Source organism: Alosa alosa, chromosome 18 (genome assembly GCF_017589495.1).
Source record: "Alosa alosa isolate M-15738 ecotype Scorff River chromosome 18, AALO_Geno_1.1, whole genome shotgun sequence".
Lineage (NCBI taxonomy): Eukaryota > Metazoa > Chordata > Actinopteri > Clupeiformes > Clupeidae > Alosa > Alosa alosa.
The window spans coordinates 7,128,619-7,154,513 of NC_063206.1; the positions used below are offsets into that span (position 1 = coordinate 7,128,619).

General features: G+C 44.6%; 1 protein-coding gene across 1 annotated transcript in view; it reads left to right on the top strand.

Annotated features, from left to right (window-relative positions):
- The window catches only part of desi2 (desumoylating isopeptidase 2), a 44,958-nt gene extending 21,818 nt beyond the window's left edge, over positions 1-23,140 (top strand). Inside the window, exons 3-5 of the mRNA XM_048270204.1 lie at positions 12,159-12,252; positions 14,738-14,879; positions 21,941-23,140. Of these exons, the coding sequence (XP_048126161.1) occupies positions 12,159-12,252; positions 14,738-14,879; positions 21,941-22,189 (485 nt within the window). The 3' untranslated portion in view covers positions 22,190-23,140. The remainder of the gene's footprint in view (positions 1-12,158; positions 12,253-14,737; positions 14,880-21,940) is intronic.
- Positions 23,141-25,895: the final 2,755 nt, after the last annotated feature.

Below are 25,895 nucleotides of genomic sequence, written 5' to 3' on the forward strand. Positions count from 1 at the left end.
CTTAAAAACAAAGAAGATGGATGTTGCTGTTGACGAACAGCGTGACATGAATTAAGCTTTTGTTAAGTTGCCAAAAGTTTGAACTAGCCAGCTAGCTCCGCTGGTGGGAAAACGCATGGGACTCATGAGTTGTAGCGCTATCCTATTGCGTGCAGAGGGAATTTGAAAGACAGCCGATTATCCCGCCCCTTGGACTGAGCACTGCGAATGGTGAGTCCCCAGACCCTACATCTTGATGTGGGTCTGGCTCGTCAGGCTACAGTTCAGCTGTATAGACCAAAGATTCTAGAATCTTTGGTATAGACCCTTTCAACTGCATAAACAAACATGTGTGTTTCCAAGGCAACTCCAGTGGCACAGAAAACAACATTGAGCTAATGGTAACTTTGGGACAAACCAAAATAAAATAATAAAAAAAAAAAAAATGATTAAAGTCGACCTTTTGTAGAGCATTACGCTAAAGTCTGATTCATTTTCATTTCAAAATATCTCTCTTGGTTTTGAACGTTTCAACCGGAAACCCGCTAGGAACAGATTGAAAGGGCCTATTTCCCAGCTCTCTTTAACACATCTTTCAAAAACAAAACCATAAGAGCCTGACTGGGATAACACGTGAAGTATGAATGTGAACATTGTCTGTACTGTTTCACCAATCTGTATGAAATACATTTATTCCCACCCCACAAACAGCCTATTCAGTTAATCATATTTAGCCAGAGGACAAGTATTGTTGGAGTTTCAGCAGATGAGCAGAACTGTTCTAAAGGGTCTAATTAAGAACTTCAATATATTATTTGTATGTTCAATCAGTGGTTTTCAAAGTGGGGTCCGCAACCCACAGTCAAGGGGTCCGCAAAATAATTTGCTTTAAATGATGAAGTTCATACCTGCAAACTAGTCACCTTTCGGCAAAAATCGCCGTTTTTGAATCAAAATATGTCATTCACGAAATCGTAGATCCAAGAGTTTTTTTTTAGGGCGGGGGTCAACTTCCCATAGTCTGGAGTGAGACTATCGTCGATTTCATGCGAGATTTATAGGCAAGTGATTGGCCTCTCTGTGCTATTTTTGAAGACCTACCTATCTGTTGTTTCTGAGGGCGGGCTTTATAGCTCTCACTTTCTGTTACGCATAGCCTGCCTGCTATGGCCTGCAGCAACGATATGACCAAGGAAAAAAAGAAAATTAGCTAGCTAACAAACACGGGCCACATGCTACAGTACACTCTCTCTGACTATAAACTCAAGGTAAAACATCATATTGTTAGGATACATTTCTCTTGCCCTCGGTGGGTTAAATGAAAGACTTGCTGAGGTGAGGTTAACAAGTGTTTACTCGCAAATTAACATTCTCGCAGCTGGCTTTGCGAAACAAAACGACTCTGCACTGAGTACGATTGTGAATTTAGCTCGGCTTAATAGTTTAATATTGTCTTGGAAAGTTATTGCTTGTTCACAAGTTATTTCCTTTAGCATGATATTTTCCATGTGTCGATGATGGTTAGACATGACGTTCTCAGGGAGGGCAGACCTTTCCAAGGCCAAATGGAGTTATTTGCAACAAATCTGAAAGTGGACCGAGCAAAATATTTTGACTTGCTCAGTGATAGGTGTTTAATTTGTTTGTTTTCTGTGTAGCATATAGATCATAATTCTTGATAATTAGCGCGCAAACAAGCAAGACCTAGGCTTCTAGAGTAGACTGACATAACGCACCTATTGCTGAGACCGGCCCCTTTAGTTGGAATGTGATCATTGCAGCCTCAGTAGACACGAGAGGAGCAGAAAGACACCAACATAACATGAGGGATAGATGTATTTCTTCACAAAAAATATCAAATAATAATGGATTGAAAAGAGGTACTAATAAACCAGACATGCTAGAAAAGAGACCAGAAAATGGATATCCACAGTCCCTTTCTATCAACACCTGTGATTTTTATAAATAAGGATTAGGCTTTAAAACAGATTGTCAACATTTATGTTGTTTGGTCTGTTTTTGGCTGCATACATGAAGGCCAAGGTGGGCAATGTGTTTTCCCTGGTTTGAGGTAATACTGACATTTCTTCAAGAATGGCAGGTCTGAAAATATCTTCTCCATTATTAAGTTATTCAATTAGGCTAAACATGGCCTTAACTCAAAACAGCTGGTCATTTTAATATGTAAAAGTGTCAAATGCAGCCATATTTAAATTCTGCTTACTACACGTTTATTATAATATAATATGGTAATAGGTCTACCCATGTGCATGTAATGGAAATGTCGGTTATTCCCGATATCCCTTCGTTTACGTGTTAAAAAGTAAAATCTTTTTCAAATCTTTTTCAGCCCTTTTGAGTTTGCAGGTATGGAAGTTGAAGTTGAGGTAATTTCTACAGGCGACGACCCTTTTCACCAATAAAACAAGCAAATTGTGTCTATTTGCTCCCTCCCACATCAACATTTAACTTGAATCAAGTCAAAAAGAACCATTCTTATTGCTGTTTACCTTGGCTTACCAGCTAGCTAGCTGATGAACATGGAGAACACACCTGCTAGAAAACACAGGATAGTAAACCTGACCAAAACTTCAGAAAATAGAAATGACGTGCTTAATTGTTACGATTAAGATGGGGTCCCCCCACAAGGGGTCCTTGGAGCCGAAAAGTTTGAGAACCCCTGTGTTCTATAACACTGTGACCGAAGAAGGAACGTGCCTGCTTAATAACCCCAGTGAAATGCTTGTGAAGGCTGTTCTGTTGGTGATGTTTTTTGCCCACAAAGGTTGCTTTGTTAGTGATTTTGTTTTCTGACAGTAGATCGGCTTGGTTGTTGATTGCCTGCTGTGTGAAATCCCCTACCTATAGCACCAGGAAATTAACATCTCTCCTGTGTGTATTTGAAATGTCATGAATAAGCCTATATGTGCTATAGGCCATAAGCCATCCCCCAGCGAAGCCTGTTTGAATTTGAATGGAGCGCTTTGGAGCGCTTATCAGGGATCTCAACGCAGCTGTGGGAGTGAAGGGAGCAGGTGGGCTGCGGTGTGGTGAAGTGCGGCAGACATGAGGAAATGAAGAGGAGGAAGAAGGAACGCTGACAACTGACAAAAAGACGTCACAAGCGCCCACAAGCGCTGTTTGGACATTTCTCATTTAGAAATGCTTAGTCGGCTTGACAAATACGGTACTTGTGTTGGCACAGCACACACCAAAATTACAAAAAGAAACCACATTACAGTAAAGTTCATACAGTGGTTGAGAAATTATACAGGGCTGCCGACTCTCACACATTGACCGTGAGACTCACTCATTTGATTGGCTTCACGGCGTGTTTTCACGCCAATCTAATGTGTGAAAGTTGGTGCCCTGATTATAGTATGCTCGGCGCAACAACCCCCACCACTGCTATTTGGTCATTTACCTGTTCAAATTAAACCACTGTCGTCACTTAAACCAGTGAAATACCTTCACATGCATTTTTAAAATAAGATCTACACTTTGTGACATTCTTGCCACCGCTAGCTCAACAAGCGAGGTTGCAGCCTACTGGTAATCTTTGTTGTGCATTGCTATTCAAGTTTTTGCTGAGTAGCTAAAGTTGACCTTTGACCTCAGTTACTAAACTTGACCTTTTGCCCTGACCGTATAAGGACACCAAAACGTAATGCTCTGATGACCTAACGCAGAGTGCCCGAGGGAGGTCTCCTGCTGTCTTAACTCAACGTGACTCGAAAACACCTACATTTGTGAAATACTGCGGCTTCGTTTGTGTTTTGGTTGTCCTAACATTGATGGACGACAGAGTGAAGTATTTAAAAGGACCAGTGAACAGTCCTCAACAGGTGTGTGGCACAGAGCTAGTGTTTGAACAACAGAGCAGGTGGCTCCAGGTTTGAAGTTAAAGTAGACTTAAGGAAAGTGAGCGGGATTTAGCACTTTTTTCCAACAAGACCCAGGATCACGCTTTGATCCACCAAGACACAGGCTCGCGCTTTGATCCAATGAGACACAGGCTCGCGCTTTGATCCAATGAGACACAGGCTCACGTTTTGATCCAATGAGACACAGGCTCACGTTTTGATCCAATGAGACACAGGCTCGCTCTTTGATCCAACGGTACACAGACAACACAACGTTGACTTTCTCGGGCAGCGACACTGCCACTGGTCCACCACACACGTAATGCAGAGAGAGGCGTCATGAGGATAAAGCAGGCAGTGTCTTGTACTGTCACACCGGTGTGACTGGAATGTTTGAAAATGAACGCTCTATAGAATATCTGGGTTCATTGAATTCAACATAGAATTTTAGAACCTTGAATTGTTGCGGAACGGAATCTTATGTTAGAATGTTCAAAAACCCACACCTTTTAAGCGTTAAACAAACACTTTTTGGGGACAGTATTTACTGATTGCGAGTCTGCAGGGAACACCTGCGTGTGTTGGTGAAACGTCGTCCCTTCAGGTGCAGCTTTCCGTGTACTGGCCAGCGAGGGAAGTTATGAGATGAAGCAGACGATTTAAACTTGGGGTGGAGTGCTCAGGGGATCATTACTGGTGTGAAACACACACACACACACACACACACACACACACACACACACACACACACACACACACACACACACACACACACACACACACACACACACATTTTAACAATTGATTTATGTCCACACAGAAAATGTCACAGGGACACAAATATTAAGGATGCAGTACAATACATATGCAAACTCAAGGACCAGTGGCATGCAGCAGGTCTTTACTATATCACTCAATAAACATTTATACTCCGTTCTTAAGGGTCTCCGCTAGGGGTGGGCGATATATATAGTCTGCGATAATATCGTGATTGTTGTTTTAACGATGTGCAAATTGACATTATCGAGTATTTAAATTACTTATGGGGGAAAAAACACTCGAAATTACGCAGTGAAGACTCCTACATTCACAGGAGGTGTATGCGGGAGAAGCCCCTGGCTGCAGCAGTTTGAGTATTTTAATAGTCAGTTGTAAACAAAGAACTATTCTCATGTAACTCTTGTAAATGGACTGATGTTAGCTCTAAATATCTACGTTTACCGATTATGCTAACCGTTAGCATCTCTATGGGATTTCTCATATACATGAGCCATAAGCTAACACATTAGTTTCTGTTCTGTAACTTGGAATGCTAGCCTACATGATTGCAATTAAACAAAACATCGAAGGAAATAACTGAGATGTACTCTGTTGGTCTGCTTAGTTTTATAGTGAATCCTATGTAAAGGTTTGAAAGGAACTTCAGCTTCAGACTTTCTCTTGGGAAACTGTTAAGCCTATTCATCTTCTCTAATGTAGCTGGCTAGACCATGTCATTGCCACACACACAAGTGGGGGCAGAATTGGAAATGTACATAGAGTGACAAATCATTGGTTGATTTGGTTAAAAAGTCACAGCTTAGGTTAATGGTTATTATTGTAATGATGCTATTCATAAATAATGAGTTGTTAAGTAACTCAGACTTTAACAAAACATTTTTTTTTTAAAGGATATCGACTAATTATCGTTATCGTCAAAATCACAAAAAATATCGAGATATTATTTTTTGTCCATATCGCCCACCCCTAGTCTCCGCCATATGTGGCAGCTGCCAATAATAGCAGAGATGGCACCCACACACGCGTGCACATAAACACACACATGCACACACATGCACACACACGCACACACACACACACTTGTTGGGTAATTCACTGGCGTCTTGAGAGCTTTGTGGGGAGATTTGCTTTTAGTCTGCCGGTCTCAGGGCTTTAAGCTCTTTCCTTGTGTTGTGTGGTGTTGGTTTAGTGTGCCTAAAGCAATCTTAACGAGCTAATCGCTCACACATTCAGTCTCGTATGCACTGTGGTTGTCTCCAGACATCCATTAGGCCCACTGTGTTTTGTAACAGTGTTAGGCTGTGTTGGTTCTTGCGGCCTGCTAGACGTTCTTGTTTTTTCTTTTGTGCACGGTGCTGATGCGTTGCAGTGCAGCATGACACATCAGCTAAAAGGTCCTTCCTTTGAGATATTGACACATGCCACTCTGCACTTGCCACTTGTCAGTTCTGACGATACTCATGCATTACTGCACTGTCCTGACGCTGCACTGTCCTGAGGATACTCATGCAACACTGCACTGTCCTGATGATACTCATGCATTACTGCACTGTCCTGGCGATACTCATGCATTACTGCACTGTCCTCCTGACGATGCTCATGCAACGCTGCACTGTCCTCCTGACGATGCTCATGCATTACTGCACTGTCCTCCTGAGGATACTTATGCAACACTGCACTGTTCTGACGATACTCATGCAACGCTGCACTGCCCTGACGCTGCACTGTCCTGACTATACTCATGCAACACTGCACTGTCCTGATGATACTCATGCAACACTGCACTGTCCTGATGACACTCCTGCAACGCTGCACTGTCCTGATGATACTCATTCTTTACTGGCGGCTGACTCTTACTAGGGCTGTCACTTTAGTGAAAAAATCTAGTTCGATTTTTGAGACATAAGTGTTCATTGAATCGATTGTAAAATCGATTTTCTATGTCTAAAGACGTTTCCATTTTCAACGCTAAATATAGGCCAATTCACGGACAACTAACAGGCATTAGGACGTGGTGGGTGCTTGAAGACGCACAAGCCAGCAATATTTCTGATGATTTATTGGCATTAAGTTTCATGCACAAGGACAAACAGGAGTGCAACATTCTCGACAAACAATAAGCAGAGTGGACTGCCATAACATTAGTGAAAAATATTACTGCAGGCTTCAACGTGTCTGTGTTTTACGATGAAAAATGTCAAACAAATACCGCTTTGTCCTTCTCCATAGTTTGATATACCCAAAACCCGAAGTGTTTCCATATCGAACTCCTCAAGTTATTAGGGCTTATCACTCGTCTCTCTCATGTCGCACAGGTTGATCGCGTTGTCCTCCATTTTTGGGCAAAACACCAGCAGCACAGCAGCCGATTGAAACAGCAGTTTCCAGTGCATAAATTGGTGGGAATTTTCTTTTTAGCTTTCGCAATGCCTACTGCACTTTATTTTCTTTTTCTGCTTGTTTGTGGGTTTTGTTACATCTATCTTTTTTATTTGTTTAATTTGTTTAAAATGAAGTGTACATATTTGGTTAAAATCGATTCCCTATTTTAGTTTTCGAAACTGGTTGATTGGTTGGTCCAATCGATTGTGCAATCGATTTTCGAACGTAAAGTGACAGCCCTAACTCTTACCCCTCTCTCTCACCCATTCACATTCTCTTTTGCCTTACTGTAGGTTCCCACTTATTAACTGAGATTTAAACATTGATTTAGCAAATACAAGTCCACTATGAGGTTATTGCACAGGTGAGGGCTATACATGGGAATGCAAATGTTCACTATGAGGTTATAGCACAGGGAGGGGCTATGCATGGGAATACGTTTCTCTTCATTCTGATTAAAGCACTGATCTGACTGATTAATTGGGCTATTGGGTACTGATCTGACTGATTAATTGGGCTATTGGGTATTGAGGTTGATAAATTGCGGTCAGTACGTGGTTTTGTCTTTTTTAACTTGCATAAAATGCCGCTGTTCAGTTTATACACAGCACGGCTTAGACACAGGAAATGTGGCCATGTTCTATACAGTCTATGGGCCATGTGCATCAGGTCAGCACAGAGGTGAGGCTGAGGATCAGCACTGCAGCATGTGTGAGAAAGAGAGACTGTCAGTCCCTCTGACAGATGGTGTGGATTAAACAGATAATTATTACATTAAACTTTAATAACGAGAGAGAGAGAGAGAGACTGAATTTAACTGAGAGTTGGGTGAGATATCAAAATGATGGAGGCAGAGGATAAGATGGTTAGAAGGTAAGCACAATCAACAGTGAAATTGTGTGTAGTGCGGTACCCCCACCCCCAGTCTTTGAGTGTGTGCGTGTGAGCGCGCACTTGCATCACTCTCTCTCGCTAGTGTGTCGGTGTGTGTGTTGCTAAAAGCAGCCCCATTGGAATTCCAATCACACCACATCACAGCAGGCAGCCCAATTACAGCACACAGGATTCGGACAGGGTACATTAGCTGCTAATGCTTAGCACACAAGAGGTGAGGAAGACCGAGGCTGAGAGGACCAGAGGGAGTCAGAGAAGTGTGTGTGTGTGTGTGTGTGTGTTTTTGTGTGTGTGTGTCTTGACTAGAGATACCATGCCTCTCTAATCCTGTCTCAGCTTCCTTGCTGACTGTGTGGGCCGGCCGATACTGTCAGTCATGCCCAAGCCTTCCTCATGCAGCAGGCCTCCTGTCCTCTTACTGACCCACGTTTTACTCTCCTCTCTCACACACATACACACACACATTTTACTCCCCTCTCTCTCACACACACACACACACACACACATTTTACTCCTCGCTCTGTCACACACACATACACATTTTACATTTTACACACATCTCTTACACACACACACGTTTTACTCCCCTCTCTCATACACACACATGGGCGGTGGCGATTAAAACACCATAATTCACAAAGCTGTCTTCTTTTAATGTAGGTATACCTTCATCAAAGGCTATAAGTTTACTTCAAGCCGGGACAGGATAGGTCTGTTTGAGTCTATGTGCGTGTGGAAACCATTATTATTATTCCATTCTCACAGTTTTATATGGGCTTATCATGGTAAAGTAGCTTATTATCAGTTGGATTTATGTTCTCCTCCAAACTGCAAGGCAGTGCTTCACGTGTGCGTGCGTGAAGGTGAGAGAGGCAGACGGAAAGAAAGAGTAACATCAGTTGAACTTGTTACAGTTAGCCGTGGAATGAAAGGGCAGTTAGCCGTGGAATGAAAGGGCAGTTAGGCCGTGGAATGAAAGGGCTTTTTCGTAATGTTTGCTAAACCTATAGGAGCACTGTTTTCCTAAACTGCATTAAAACGTGATCCCTATACGAGGCGTTCCTGACTGTAATGTTAAAGATAGCAATTTGCGGGTTGCCTTGGGTGGGGTTGATATTTAATGCACATATTGGTAGGTCGGGTGGGTTGGTATAACAAACTCTTATATGGCTACTTTTACAACTTTTTGTGTTGGCATGTAAATATCCTGTCCAAAACTAACATTGGCAGAATGATTGATGCTGGACTTGAACCAAAGATCCTTAGATCAAAGCTCACTCATCTAACCACTGTGAAACTGCAATCATTTTTAACACTTGGTAACCAACCTAGCCTCGGTTACTAGGTAATATTGTAATTCTTGATTCTTCTTGCTTAGCCTACAAACTGACGGTTTTATGCGTTCACTAAACAAAGATTATGGAAATTAAACACCACTTTTCCATCAAAAACCTTGTTGTAAAAGGCATAACTTGTTAGATTTAATACCTAAGTTCGCTAGCTCTGTGCCTGCCGACCCTGGCCGAGAGATGTGACGCAGGACGTCCCCTGATTGGCTAGTCAGTAGGCGATGCAATGTGTTGATTGGCTCTGCAGAAACCAATTCGCTGATTGGCTCTTCAGAAACGACGACAAAACACTGCCAAAATTTGTCTGTAAAAAAGTTTTGTAGCTTCGTAGATCCAGTTTGCAAACGAAAGATAGATGTCGCAGTTCTCCCAAGCTGGTCCACACGCATTTTTTTTTGCACACAAAACGGTTACACTTGTGCAAATCATATTCTCGAAAACAAAACTCTATTACACATGTAAATATCTTTTCACGGGCACACAATCTTTATGGCGTTGTTCTGACTCCATATCTCTTGGCCCCCCGGCTGCTGGGTACCCTGGTCATGTTGGGTGTGTACCTAGTTCATATAATATGCACCTCCCTGGTCATGTTGGGTGTAGGGTTGCAAAATTCCGGGAATTTTCAAAGTTGGAAACTTTCCATGGGAATTAACAGGAATATATGGGAATTAATGGGAATTAACTGGGAATTTTTAATATGGCAAGTTAGTCTATAACAGGGAACTTAAATGTAGTGGACAAAAACCCATCTTGCAGTCTAATATTAGTTAAAACAACCTGATTTAATACAATTTCAGTCGAATTTCTACCCTGCACATATGTCAATCATATGCACACAGCAATCGGCATAGGCTGCTAGACATAAAGGAAACCTATGGTGCGTTCATATGCATGGGGAAAAATGTTCCAACCAATCGGATTTTGTTGTTGAGTGGTGTGGGGTATCTTGGGCAGTTCAGTATTGCTAGTTTAGCACACTAGTAAACCATAGGCAAAGAATGGGATTCCCGCTAGCATGCTAGCTAGCTTTGTATGTTAAGCTAAGCAAAAATACCAACATACAATTCATATTGCTTATTACGAAAAAAAATGTTAATGTTTGTATACAAAACAGTTTGTATGAATTACCCAAAATTCCCAGTTAATTCCTGTAAATTCCCATTAATTCCCATAATTTCCTTTAATTCCATGAAAGTTTCCAATTTGGAATATTTCCAAAATTCCCCAACTTAACTTCCCATGGTTTCCGGAAAGTTTCCGGAAATTTACCGGAAATTTTCCGCCCCTTTGCAACCCTAGTTGGGTGTGTACCTAGTTCATATAATATGCACCTCCCTGGTCATGTTGGGTGTGTACCTAGTTCATACAGTATGCACCTCCCTGGTCATGTTGGGTGTGTACCTAGTTCATACAGTATGCACCTCCCTGGTCATGTTGGATGTGTATGACAATGACAACAGTCACGCAGTAGCAGAGGTTTTCGGGCACGGCCGGAATGCAGGAGTGGGCTAGGGGATATTTAAGATTGGGAAATAGATCAATTATATACAGTATAATGGCTTTTACATTTTTCTGATAACTTCAGTCGCAGACATTTGCCTTGCATTAAGCCTTGATTGTAGCATGTTTCTGTCAGTTTAGTACTTTTTTTGTTTTTTGTTCTGGTGATGTCCTGAGCAGGCGAGCCTCTGGCATCTGATTGGGCCTTCACATTGTCTCTGCTGGCTTCTCTACCAATCAGAAGAAGCCAGTAATAAATTCATTATGACATTCATGATTGGTAGATGACGTAGTTGTATAAGTAGAAGTATATATTTGATCCTGTGAGGCAAATTTGGTCTCTGCACTTATCCCAATCCGTGAATTAGTGAAACACACACAGCACACAGTGAACACACAGTGAGGTCAAGCACACACTAATCCCGGAGCAGTGAGCTGCCTGCTACAGCGGCGCTTGGGGAGCAGTTAGGGGTTAGGTGCCTTGCCTCAAGGGCACTTCAGCTGTGGATGTGGGCATAAGAGAGCAGTGCTCAACCACTTTTTCCCGCCCACATTTTTCCTACTGGTCGGGGATTGAACCGGCAACCCTTCGGTTACAAGCCCGAAGCCCTAACCAGTAGGCCACGGCTGACCCTTAATTCCTCATGTGGTCGGCAGAGCAACGACGTCTCCATAGTGCTACGGAGGCTAGTTGGTCCGTTATGTGATATGTACCCGCAACTTCAATAGGGGGCTGAGGGTATTGTCATTGAGTCCGTCTGTGTGTGTGTGTGTGTGTGTGTGTCTGTCTGTCTGTCTGTCTGCTCATGTGACTTTAAAAAAGTACTGGTCCAATTTATTTCCAATTTTCATTCGAGATATTAGGACCTGCATGCAGGATTGTTTCCCTCCACTGACCAAATAAATACGTATAGGGATAACGGTCTACATTTGCCAAAATGCTCTCGTTTTAATGGTGTCTTCAAAGTCTGTACTGCTCTGAGTAGTGCTTACCTAGGGATGGTTTCCTAGACATACAGTAAATTAAACCTAGTCCTAGACATACAGTAGATTAAACCTAGTCCTAGATATAAATTAAATCTAGTCCTAGACTGAAAGCTTGTTTTTATCCATTATATTTATTGAAGTTCTCCTTTAACCTTGGACTTAACTTAATCCATGCCTGAGAAATTGGCCCCTTGCCTAAAAAAAGCAGGTAAAAGTAGCACCACTCTTTTACGCATCGCTTCTTCAAAAAGCTAAATATTTTGGGTGAAACTGCTCGTTAGCCTGTACAAGAGCCTTCTGTGGAGGCACCGCTCGAATGACTTCAGTGGTCAAGGTCAGTGTGTGTGTGTGTGTGTGTGTGTGTGTGTGTTTGACTTTTGTGGAATGAAACGCCTCTTTATTTCTGCTTCGTCCTCTGCAGAGTTTGCCTATGGAGGTCACCCGTACCCGTTCTCAGGGATCTTTGAGATCACGCCCGGCGATGCCACCGAATTGGGGGAGACCTTCAAGTTCAAGTGAGTATGAGCAGGGGTGTGGGACTGGGGGTAAAATCCAGTACTGATTACTAGGGCCCCAAGGGGAGGGAGGGCCCTTGACAAGTCTGGAATATATTTTATATTTTATTTATTATGGGGGCCCATCAGGACTGCCTATGCATAGGGCCCAGGATCTCGTGCTACGCCCCTGAGCATGAAGGCCGTTTCATACTCCATACAAGCTTTGTGGACAAGTTGTAAACGCAAGGCTCACACAAGTGTAAGCTATTTCACCTGTTCAGAGAAGAACAAATCCACACCGATAAATCAATAAAATGCTTCTTATGTGTTCTGTGGGCTTCTTATGTCAGTCCTCTTCTCATCCACCTCCCCCATGAAGGCTCTACGTCTCATGCCAGAGGAGGAGAGATGAGGGCGATGAATGACTCATTAACGTGCCCCCTCATACTAGAATGATGGAGGAAGGAATCTTTGATGATGTCACAGTTACCACTTAGCCTATCAGATAGCCTATCAGGCACCAGCCACCGGCCTGTCCAATGTGATCATGCCCCCAGCTTTTGTTTTCTTCCCTCTCTCTCTCTCTCTCTCTCTCTCTCTCTCTCTCTCTCTCTCTCTCTCTCTCTCTCTCTGGTCGCTCACACGCACACATACACTCATGCAGCACATCATTAGCCCAGCAGCAACGCAATACCTAATACAACTAATCAGCGATATTTGTTGACTCTGATTTAAATGATTTAATTGGTAACACACACAAACATGCATGCATGTATGCAAACACACACGCAATAACCTGACTTCATTTCGAGCTGAGTACCTGTGAGAAACACACCTCATTAGCATTGGTATGGCCGCGAGAGAGCTACAGTAGAGCTCAGGCCTAGATCCTGTAGGCGGGGGAACAAGTGTGTAGTTAACCAAGGTCTGTAGGACTGCTAGGGAGGCTACACTGAAGTGTTCCGTTCGCGTAGCGTCTGCTGCAACAATTAGCTTCCACAGTAATCAGCGGAACTGGCTACACCAGACGTGATAGCGGCTCGTACGTTTGAAAAAAATTGACCAGTCTTCTACAACTATTTCTAAAACTGATAGTTCCGGTCCTTGATTGTGATTGGCTGAATCGCGTTTGATGCCGTTGTAAAATGCAGCATAAACATACACCTTGACCGCATTTCGTTCTATATTACTGTGCTACCATAACTTGATACAAATGTTAAAGTAGCTGCGTCTCGATGTTGCTTGGCAACCATTCAGATAGAGGAAAAATATTTCTTGGCGGAAGAATGATTTATCTAGGAATAACTTGTTATATTTCTAGTTGTTGTGCCTTTACTTTATGAAACTTTGCCAGGTATTTATAGTATCAGTTTTAGAAAAGCAATAAGCCACTCGAGTCCGTAGGTTACACTGATTCTACAACAGCTAAGGTTTTAGGCACTCCGCTAGGACACCCCTTAGCTGTTGTAGAGTCAGTGTAACCTACGGCTTCTCGGGGCTTATTGCTTAATTCTACGCTCTGTGAGTGGAGCGCTTCACTTGCAGACCCGGAGTAGCCCGGGCCTTTGAGCAGAGATAAGGGATAACACACAGATGTCTTCGAAGCGGTGTGTGAAATTGGTCTCACACATAGACAGGCACATGGTGAAAAGCAGCACAGGCCAGGGTGGATGTGGTCATGGGTTTGTCATTTTATTAAGTTTGTTTCAGCTCACAAGCAGCTGTGCGTGTAAGCCTGGCTGGTCAGTACACACACACACACACACACACACACACACACACACACACACACACACACACACACACACACACACAAATAAACACACAGACATCTGTCAATGTACGTGGGTGGGTGAACAGTCTGTAAGTTCCAAGAAAGAACTTACACAGAAACTTCTATTGAAACAAACGCGTGCGTGCTTGTGTGCTTGTGTATGTGTGTGTGCATGTGTGTGTGGTGTTGACATGATCACATCCTTTGAGCTTGTGCCAAAGGGTATTGTCCATGTAAATGTGTGCTGTGGTCCAGCTCTCGGTCAGAGTGCCTTGGGTCCCGGTTTCCTGCATAGGCAAATTAGAATGTGGACGATGGGGAACAAAGGAGGGATAGAGTGTGTGGCTGAAGGTGTGTGTGTGTGTGTGAGTGTGTGAGTGAGTGTGTGAGAGTGTGTGTGTGTGTGTGTGTGTGTGAGTGTGTGAGAGTGTGTGTGTGAGTGTGAGTGTGTGTGTGTGTGAGTGTGTGTGTGTGTGAGTGTGAGTGTGAGAGTGACAGACAGAGAGACTACATATCTTGTAATGGTGTGTTTTGGGCTAAGACTGGGGCTGTAGTCGGTGTGTTGCTAAATGTAAGTTGTGATGTGTTGCTTTCTGTTTCACGCGGTGTGCTCTCTAATCATTTCTCCTTCCCACTCAATATTTTTACCCCTCTTCCTCCCTGATCTCGCACACACACACACACACACAAACGTGTCTCTCTCTCTCTCTCTCTCCACGTCTGTCTCAGAGAGTCGATCATTATGGGCAGTACCGACTTCACAGAGGAGGACGTGGAGCGGATAGTGGAGGAACTGGGAAAGGAGTACAAGGGCAACGCCTACCACCTCATGCACAAGAACTGCAACCACTTCTCCTCAGCGCTGTCTGAGGTAAGCGCCGGCCTGCACCGGTCACCACACAACAGCACAGCGCAACACAGCACAGCACAACAGCACAGCACAGCACAGCACACGACAGCACAGCACAGCGCAACATACGCAGCATTGCTGCATCACACAAAGGCTGTGCTGACCGGACGTATGAGGAATTTTGCGTGATCCATTAAGTGCACAGACCACATCCGTGGAAGTCTACTTTGGGCCTTAAAGCAACACCAAAGAGTTTTTTGTACCTTAAAATAATGTTTCCAAAATTGTTTCCGTGGTTCATCAACTCGTAACAGGGTGAACGGCACTTCTGCATTCACTTCGCGGCCCTCTACCGGCTATAACCGCACTATGTAAGTTTGCCAGATCGGGTAGCGGGTTTGTAGTTCGATGGAATGAGACATAAGAAACTACAAATTTGACTTGCATGATGACATCGTACTTTCATAAAATCATGCAACATATTCTACCTTGTCTGTCAACATTGTTATTTGCAAAACCGTTGCTGGATAAACAAATAGCGTGCGTGTGACAGAGGAAAAGTTCTTTGGTGTTGCTTTAAAGCTAACTGAACACCGAGCAGCACTCAAGCTGAACAACTTGGATAAAAGCGTCTCCTACCCACACTGTGCCCAAGCGATAACTCTGCACCATGTGAAAGCCCCCCAGGTCTCCCTGTGCCTCAAGGATAACAGCCGGGTATACCGGGTAAGTAACTGAAGCGATCTGTTCGAGTGGCGTCTGCCGCAACAATTAGCTTCCGCTATAATCAATGGAACTGGCTACACCAGACGTGATAGTGGCGCGCATGTTCGCGAAAGTGGCGCGAAAAAATTAGACCAGTCTTGTAAAACTATTTTTACAGTACGCAAACGAAGCGCTTCAGTCGGGCACCCTGTGTGGTCTGTCTGTGCTGTTCAGGCACACTACTGATCACTCTGTCCAGGCGTCCACCCACACTGCCCAGATCTAACACTTAAACAATAAACCCTAAGGCGAGGATCACATCAGCCAGCGGCAAGCGGCAGCGGCAAACGTAACGCAACGCTCAGACCATAATAAGTTTTATCTCGTTCCTAAGCAACACAAATGGTTTGTCAATTGAATACGCTCGCGTTGCGCTTTGAAAGTTGAACCAAGTTCAACGCTCAGCTTGTTCATCGCTAGCGCTACCGTTCCGCTGCCGAACCATAGAGAACAATAGGAAACCTGTCGCTTGCCGCTGGCTAATGTGATCCCCGCCTAAAGCAAACGGTGCTTGCGGTGTGTATAATTCACACCAGATCAGCTTCTGTGGCTGGTAGGGTGTTCTTGCTCTTGTCTGAACATGGTCCTTTATCAGTGGCACTGTGTGTAGAAATGAATTTAATTGAATTGAAATGAATGATGAGGTGGAGATGGACTGACTATGTTAGTTCCGAGCCTTGCTCTCTCCTCTCTTGGTGATGGGAAAGGCTTCAGTCCTTTAGCGCCAGCAGGTCGTTCCTCAACAACAAAAACAAATCTTACTGCAGCGCATCTTGGGAACAGGTTACTGTGGAACCCATCAGCCCAGGCGATGATCCTTTGATGCATTACAACCCCGGCCAGCCATGCTCCACCATGTCCCCATCAGAATATACAACCAAGTGCAATATATGAAAACTTGTGGTTAGCACTAGTTCCTTTGTGAAAGGACACAACTGCTGACTGATTTTTGAGGAATATGAATATGGAGGTGGGGCTACGTGCCTAAACATGTTGTGCACCGACACACACACACACACACACACACACACACACACACACACAGGACTCTCCTCTCTCCTTCCAGTGAGTTAAGCTGCCTGTGTCTGCCACCTCTGCATCAGGCAGCACTCTGATGGGCTCTCTGGGTTTGTCTGAAATCCTTTAAGGACGTGGAGCCAAAAAGGGAGGGAGCTCTCACACAAACTCATACAGTAGTTATGGGCTGGGGAATAGTGTTACATGGTACAGTAGTTATGGGCTGGGGAATAGTGTTACATGGTACAGTAGTTATGGGCTGGGGAATAGTGTTGCATGGTATAGTAGCTATGGGCTGGGGAATAGTGTTACATGGTATAGTAGCTATGGGCTGGGGAATAGTGTTGCATGGTACAGTAGTTATGGGCTGGGGAATAGTGTTACATGGTATAGTAGTTATGGGCTGGGGAATAGTGTTACATGGTATAGTAGTCAGTCACCCTGGTTATTATCACAGGTTGGATGCATTTGGGTGAACAAGTGAATTTGTCTTATTATTATTATTATTATTATTATTATTATTATTAATACTATTATTATTTTCAATAATCATTGTTCGACATATGCATGTCAGATATATGCAGTGTTTTCAGTGTTTGATCAAAGGGCTGCCAGATTGCCCTTTAGCCCCGGGGTTATTTTCTAGCATCTTAAGGAGAGCACTGCACATTCTCCTCAGAGAGAATCCGTCTGGCAACCACATCTGCAGCTGGGCCATAAGGGATTATTACTTTACTCCTCTCTCTCTGTGTGTGTGTGTGTGTGTGTGTGTCTGTTTGTCTGTGTGTTTGTGTGTGTGTGTGGGTGTGCGTGAAAAGGGGCAGTGAAAGAAAGATTGTGTGTTCTCTTGCATTTGTACATACCCCCACCCACATTCATGATTGTGTGTGTGTGTCTGTGTGTGTCTGTGTGTGTCTGTGTGTGTCTGTGAGGAGATGGAGGTCAGGAAAGCAAGTTTTTGTTAGCAGTAGCTTCCAGGGCTCTAAGCTTGATGTGGAGTCCTGGCAGATTCTCCAATGCTGTACCACTAATCTGATACACACACACACACACACACCCCACCCTTTCACATGACACAGGGCTGCTGCTCAGCATCTGGTGAAGGGACAGAAAGAAACAAACACACACCGCACCCGTGCACAAACACACAAGTACACACACCACACCACACACACACACGCAAAGTTTACACACACACACACACGCAAACACACATGCATACAAACATACATACACACACACACACACACAGACAGACAGACAGACAGACACACACACACACACACACACACACACACACACACACACACAGTACACGTACTTCTCAGCTCACATTTGTTTCATCACCCACTCCCAGGTAGGCACGCAGCAGACTACCCTATTAAAGGCTTAGCTCAGCCCAAATCACATTAAGACTGATTTTATACTCGCGTTCCTCACAGGCCTTGCTATACCCCCACTATTGCCTCTGTCCGGTGCCATGAAGTGTTGCTCCATTTAACTTGTTTTGCTGGTAACATGCTGACATTGCAAATGCTGTGCTGATATATCCCAAACACTTCCAATCAACATTCCCATCACACATAACACTTCCACCGAACAACATCCAGCTGTTCTGTAATGCAGTAGCAAGCCCTCTGACATGGTTTTGGATATAGACTTACTGTGAACAAATACCAGCGTTTTCTAAAGCAAGAATAAACACTCACCTACTCAATCCTCAAATAACAATTCTTCATGCATCTGTGCTTTAGAGAGCTTACTGCATGTTGTTCTGATACAGCAGGTTAGTAAGTACTGTAAGTAGGCTGCTTTCTTAGCATTTTGGGAAGTGGAGTAATATTCGCCATCGCCTGGATCATACCACTCGGAATACCTACGATATAATGACGCCGTGACAACACGTTTGATAAATTCTACATCACCGAGAACAGGAAGAGATTTGCATTTTGTGTTACAAAATGTACAGAAGCCAGCTTATGGCTGTTGGTTTAATGTGTAATGTTCTGTGCTGCATTGTGTGGCTGCTGTAGGATTAGGTGGAGTGGAGACGTTGTGTGGGAGAATTGTGAAAGGTGGGAAAGTCTTCAGCTACTCGGGCGGTGTAAGCTTATAATGTTTCAACCACAGAGGAGCCCAATGTTGTGCAATGCAATTTTGCTTCCTCACCACCTGTTCCTGTGTTGGCTTGACACTCCGTAGTGAGTAAACTTGTAAAGTGTGTTGTAAAGCGGATTTGATATTCAGTGGCAATATAACACCATCTGTCTCTGCCCTTCCCTTTTGCAGTCAGTATCCGTCTTTCCGTCCTCCACTGCACGCTCCCTCTCCCTCGTTCACTCTCCCTTCTCAGTGAGTCTCTCTATCATTGCTTTTCTTGTCTGGCACTCTTATTCCCCCCCAGTCACCATTTGTCACATGCTTTTACTCTGTGCCTTTCATCTCTCTCCCTCCATTTCTCCTCTCCCTCTCCACCCCTCCTCCTCTATTCTCTCACTGCCTCTGTTCCCAGGCTCCCCTCATCTACCCTTTTAATCTTCTCTCTTTCTCTCTCTCTCTCCCTCCCTCCCTCCCTCCATGACTGACTCTTCTCGACCTCCGTCTTCCCATCATCCCCTTTGTATTATCTTGTGTTTCCACTGTCATGCTCTCTTTCTTCCCTTTGCTTCTCTCCCTCTCTTCCTCCTCCTCTCTCTCTCTCTGTCCTCCTCTCTCTCTCCCCTCCTCCTCTTCCTCCTCCTCCTGTCTCTCTCCTCTCCTCTCTTTTCCTCCTCCTCTCTCCTCTTGTTCCTCCTCTCTCTCTCTCTCCTCTCCTCCTCTCTTTTCCTCCTCCTCTCTCTCCTCTCTCTTCCTCCTCCTCTTGTTCCTCCTCCTCTCTCTCTCTCCTGTCCTCCTCTCTCTCTCCTCCTCTCTCTTCCTCCTCCTCTCTCCTCCTCTTGTTCCTCCTCCTCTCTCTCTCTCCACTCCTCCTCTCTCCTCTCCTCTCTTTTCCTCCTCCTCTCTCTCTCCTCTCTCTCTCTCTCTTCCTCTCTCTCTCCTCCTCTCTCCTCCTCTCTCTCTCCTCCTCCTCTCTCCTCCTCTTGTTCCTCCTCCTCTCTCTCTCTCCTCCTCTTGTTCCTCCTCTCTCTCTCTCCCTCCCTCCCCTCTGGCTCGCGTTGCTCACCCTAGCGCTCGCTCTAATTGGCTCTCTGTAGCGTAGTGGGCTAATCCTGTCAGGAGTCATGTGCAACGCATCAAGCCACATGCGAAAGGGGAGACGAGCGGCACCCCGCACCACACACCCAGTTTCCGTGTCTTCAGCAACGCTACTGCAGGGCCTCAGTGATGCCCCAGCTGCCAACTTGTGATCTCTGTGTTCCTGCGCCAGCTGAAGTGTTTGAGCTGGAGGCCAAAAGACTAAATGAGCTACTTAATATTTCTCACAGCATTTAAACTGTATTGCATGTTGAGTTACAACACATCTAGCAATGCAAATTCAATGGTCTATCCGTCACCTATTTCTTTCTGTGGTTCCTGTTGCTAGTGCTATGGTAACCTTTATTTATTTTTTTATTTTTTAAGGACAGGACATTCGATTACATGCTTCTTCAGGTTGGTTTATGCATAAGGTTTTAGTACAGTGTTCTGTGTCTGTGTGTGTGGTTAGACTATTGTAGTGTTGTGTAGGCATGGACAATTGGACATTCTACTTTTTAATGTTTAAGTGTCACCTCTTTAAACCATTATACTTGCAAATTAAAATGAGTTTTCACACCACGGTGAACAACCAGGTCAGGGACAGCTTACTTCCTGATGGGATTACTTTTTTTTTTTTTGGTGCAAGGTTGGCATAAGTCATGTCCTCCAGTACCACATTTCTGGATCTTTTCCCCTGAAGCATTCTGATTGGTAGTTGCCATGTGCTTGCAGAAAGTCTTCCTTTGAGCCCTTAGTCGTTAAACTGACATAAACATGTCAGAACCACTGAATCACCTACATAAAAGCTCTCAAATACTGTCATATGGTTTCATGACCAGTTGTTTCCAATGATATAAATGGTGAGAGCTTTGAGAGAGGGCATTACGATTACTGAAAATAAAGTCATGACACTATCACAGTGACAGAGTCTAACCCGTTGGGGCAAATTATGAGTCTTAATGCACGTCCCAGATCTTGGTCGTCATCTGGCTGTCAGTGTTGTTAGTGATCTTGTGAGGGCGCAGGTAGTGTCACCAGGTAAACAGTGATGGCCTCTTAAGTCCCTCTAAAGATTCCATGGTCAGATACAGGGATTTGACCCAAGGTCCGAAGTTGTATATTTCCATTCACAATAGTGAATACTTTGAGGTGGCGCATTACTACGGAAAAGTATTAGGGCCACATGAAGAGAAAATATATTTTTGCAAATTCCAAGAAAAAATCTTTCCAAGAAACAAAGTCAGAAATAATTTTTGAGATAAAAGTCAGAATTTTCGAGAAAAAAAGTCAGAAATAATTTCTAACTTTGTATCTCGAAAAATATTTTCTCTTCATGTGGCCCTAATACTTTTCCGTACATTACACAACCTTCATTCAATTCAGTGTTTTTAGTTATGGTTTTCAGTCGTCATCAACTATCTGATTACTTGTGCAATGAAGGGATTACTTGTGTTGTAGAGAAATGACTTGTGTTGTAGAGAGATTACTTGTGTTGTAGAGGGGTTACTTGTGTTGTAGAGGGGTTACTTGTGTTGTAGAGAGATTACTTGTGTTGTAGAGGGGTTACTTGTGGTGTTGAGAGATTACTTGTGTTGTAGAGGGGTTACTTGTGTTGTAGAGAGATTACTTGTGTTGTAGATTACTTGTGTTGTAGAGGGGTTACTTGTGTTGTAGAGGGGTTACTTGTGTTGTAGAGAGATTACTTGTGTTGTAGAGGGGTTACTTGTGGTGTTGAGAGATTACTTGTGTTGTAGAGGGGTTACTTGTGTTGTAGAGAGATTACTTGTGTTGTAGATTACTTGTGTTGTAGAGAGATTACGTGTTGTAGAGAGAATTGCTCTCATAATGATTGTGGTGGTTGGTCTTTGAGGGCTCGAGACAGAGAAACTGAAAATGGAACTTTTTATTTTTGCTTTTATCTACTTTAAATATTCATGTCCTGTCTTCAAGGTAGATTTTTTTTTAATTCCCTGAATTGGCCATATTCAAGCCTTCATTATGACCAGTTGCTAACTTTCATGATTTATCCCATCTCTGTGTTTCTGTCTTCCTCTTTCCTCTCTCTGTTTTCTCTCCTCGCTTCCTTCCTCTCTCACTCCTCCCCTCCTCTCTCTCCGTGGCAGATCCTGTGTGGCCGTGAGATCCCGCGCTGGGTGAACCGACTGGCCTACTTCAGCTCCTGCGTGCCCTTCCTCCAGAGCTGCCTGCCCAAGGAGTGGCTGACCCCGGCTGCCCTGCAGTCCAGTGTGAGCCAGGAGCTCCAGGGCGAGCTGGAAGAGGCCGAGGACGCCGCCGCCACAGCTTCCACTCCTACCTCCACCGCCGCCGTGGCACCTTTCCCCAGACCCAGCCGACACCAGCCGCGCCGGTAGGCCGAGCCCAGCCCAGCCCAACCCAGCACGTACCCGGAACCCCCAACCATCCCTGCCTTTAGCCACTCCTACTCCCACATCACGCCACACCCGCTCACCAGCCCCCCCTGCCCTGCTCGGCTTTGACGGACAGGGCCGTCTTCCAATGGGAGCTGCCAGAGGGAAACACTCAGGCCAATCGCCTGGCTCTAACCAGCTGGAACTGCTCAGAGATGCCACAGTGCCCCCTGGTGGTAGAGAAACAGCAACAGTCTCAGTTTGTGATGGAGCCAGGGACCAGGGGCTGGCTGCAGGGACTATGGACCTGAGATTTTATGTTTGTTTTGTTTTGTTTTGTCTTTTGTTTTGCTTGTTCAACACTCCTTGTCGGAGAGACAAATACAAGCTGATGTCAAGTTTATGTTTCTTTTTAAGGCCTTCTGTTCTACACGCTCAGGACTCAGTGGTAGTGTCACTGAAAAGAAAGACAGACTTCAAAACCTGTCCCGTTCTGAATTTTTTTAACACAACACTTCTTTTGTTTTTCCTTTTACGTGTTATGTAGGTTGCACCTGGGTTTTGCAATTCTGACATCTCTGGAATGAGCTTTTTGTTTACAAAGTATGTATGTGTGTGTGTCTGTGTACGTGTGTGTGTCAGCTGACATTAAGCCACCTGGGACAAACCCTGAACCACCTTTTTTGTGAAAAACAAAACTCTCACACACACAAGCAGTTGATGTCTCCCCACTTTGGTGGTCGTGCCTCAAACTTTTTACCATTGGCCCGTGCAGCTGGAGAGCTGCTTGTTTTTCTTTGTATCTTTCTGTATCTCTACTCTCCAGCTGACGGGCTCCTTGCTACCCTGCAAAGACGTCAGATGTTTTACACTGCTAGCTTTCTAGTCTTATATCTCCGAGACAATATTTGTATCTTGTTTTAAAATTATTAAAGAGAAGATATTGAAATTATACCCAAGTGTGTAGTTTTCCATGGCTTCATAAGTGAGTGTGTGTGAGTGTGTGTGAGTGTGTGTGTCCACAACAAGAGGACACAATAGAGGCGGAGCAGTTCATGAATGCCTTTGAAACATGCCTTACTCATGCATGCTACATGTAGTTTTTGTCCAGCGTCATTGCCATTTTAATTTCAGTTTTATTTTTACTTTAATCCAGACAAGTAGTCCATTAATGTCCATTTTGAGCATATTTTCTTTAGTAGTCCAGGGCATGGTTTGTCAAAATCTCCTTTGCCATCTGGAAGTATTTGATACCTCTAATGAATTTGGTCAATAAACCATCATAAACATGTTAAGTGAAATACATTCATAAGAGCAACATGAATCTTGTTTAGGCAGCTGTGTGCAGACTCATCCAAGTACCAAGATGACACCTAGAGGTGGATGACCGATATAACAGGAGTCCACCTTTGCCATCTGTCAAAGCTTTGTGGTAACGTCAGACTCTGATGGGTGTGTATCAGGCACGTCTGGCGTTGTGAGGTCCCTATTTATGTTCCCTAAATGTGTAGGATTCTGGCTGCAGATAAGACCCACTATTGGAAGTCCAATCATTGTGGTGTTGTCAGGTAGGTTCCCTAAATGTGTAGGAACCTGACTGTAAGTCAGACCCCAGATTGGGAGTACAATCACTGTTGTGTCCTTGGTTTGGTTCCCTACAGGTGTAGGAATCTGACTGAAGGTCTGACCCACATTTTGGAGTCCAGACATCGTGGTTAGGTTCTGTAAATGTGTAGGAACCTGACTTGAGGCCAGACCCGTATATGGGGCTCCAGGCATTGTAGCGTCTTGGGATAGGTTCCCTAAAGATGTAGGACCCTCGCTGCAAATCATACTCATGTTTGGGAGTCCAGGCATTGCGGGGTCCTTGGATTGGCTTAATGGTGTTGGACCCACACTGCCAATCATACCCCCCATGTTAGGGAGTCCAGGTATTGTGGTTAGGTTCCCGAAAGGTGTAGGAGCCTGACCGCAAGTCATACCCATGTTTGGGAGGGCCGATAAGCCTCCAGAGACAGTGGGGATCTGAGCTGATGTTCCAGACATACCAAGGGTGGCATTGAAGTTCTCAAAAACGGTTGAGATACCGTTAGGAGACTCCATGCCCATGCCTTGAGGAGGGAACCCACTGCCCTTTCCAGAGACCACTGAGAAAGAGTTTTGTGTGTCTGACAAGGGGAGGGCAACATTTGGGTTCTCAAGCACAACAGAGGTGTCAACAGTCTGTGTCTGTTTGCGCCTGCAGCAGGGAAGGGTATCCAAAAGCTCTCTCAGGCTCTTCGTCAGCAGCATTGTCAGAAAGGGGTTGATAACAGGACTCAGATACAACATCAAGTTGGCCGCCAAGCCAAAGTATTCATACCCACTGATTTGGACCTCCAGGTTGGCCAGCAGGGTGGCCAGAGCGAATGGAAAGAAGAGGAGGCTGTAGTTGAGGAGGATGGTGACTAGCATGGCGAGGACTCGCCGCCTCTGTGACAGTCGGACCGAGGTGGGGCAGCACAGCGCGGCCCGGCAGGAGTCCAGGAGGAAGAAGACAAGGAGTGGGAAGGGCACCAACAGACAGATGGAGAACGCCAGCAGGAAGCCGAAGTAGAGCAGGAGGACGATCCCAATTGGCGCTGCCCAAGTGGCCAGCGAGATCAGAGATGAATGCTTGGCCTTTCGGCAGCAGCCGTGGCACCGCTGGCTGGCCACCAACAGGTGGCGCTCTTGCGCCACACCAACCATGAACACGATGTTGCTGGCCACCCCGAAGTAGAAGATGAGGGAGGGGATGTCTGTGTCCAGCTCGGCCGTCATGCTCCCACTGATGGTCTGTGGTCTTGTGAAGAGGTTGAAGATGTCCGAGATGAGCAGGTTAATGGCCTGGACTGGGGTGCCATTGCCGCCCTTCACCAGCTGGCTCAGCATGTAGATAGCCAAGCAGATGGCAGGAAGTCCAACAGCAAACGTCACCCAACCCACAATTTGCGCCACTCTCTCAGCTCGGATGTTGCCAGGGCTACCGTCAGTCCAGTTAGTCCAGTTTTGTTGCCTGTCATAATGCTCCATTTTATTCATAACATGTATACTAACTAGCATCTACTTAATAAAATACAATAATACAATATGTACGATTCTACATACAGGAAATCTTGCAAACACACGTGTGCTGTGCTCAGTAGGCTGTTATGAATCCCATGGGGGAAAATTTTGCACACAATTACAATAGTTAATTACTATAGTTAAATAGTAACATTAGCCTCTGACTTGGATAATAATAATAATAGTAATAATGAGACTTTATACACCTTTCACATGTATATTCTTTACACTACCACTGTTTAACCAGAGATACATTTTATATCTGCCGTATAACATAAACAATTACCACAAACATCTGTTTAACTATTTAACCACAAGATGAGCCCTTCGTGTAAGACAGTAACATAAACATTAGGCTGTTACCATGACCCCCCCCCTTCTCTCTCTCTTTCTCTTTCTTTCTCTCTACCACATCAGCTCTGGAGCTGAAGCTTGTCTGTGTTGCATGCAGAATGCAGCTATCCACATCTGCCTTTCCTCTTTGGTGCCCAGGTGACAAGCAGCATGTGTTATGTCAAGAAGCTCCCATTCCTAAGCGACCACAGCCAAGACGGATGTGATAGTCCAGGTGATAGTCCAAGTCCAGGGTCCAGGGAGAGACTTCTCCTGAGTCTGGCCCATG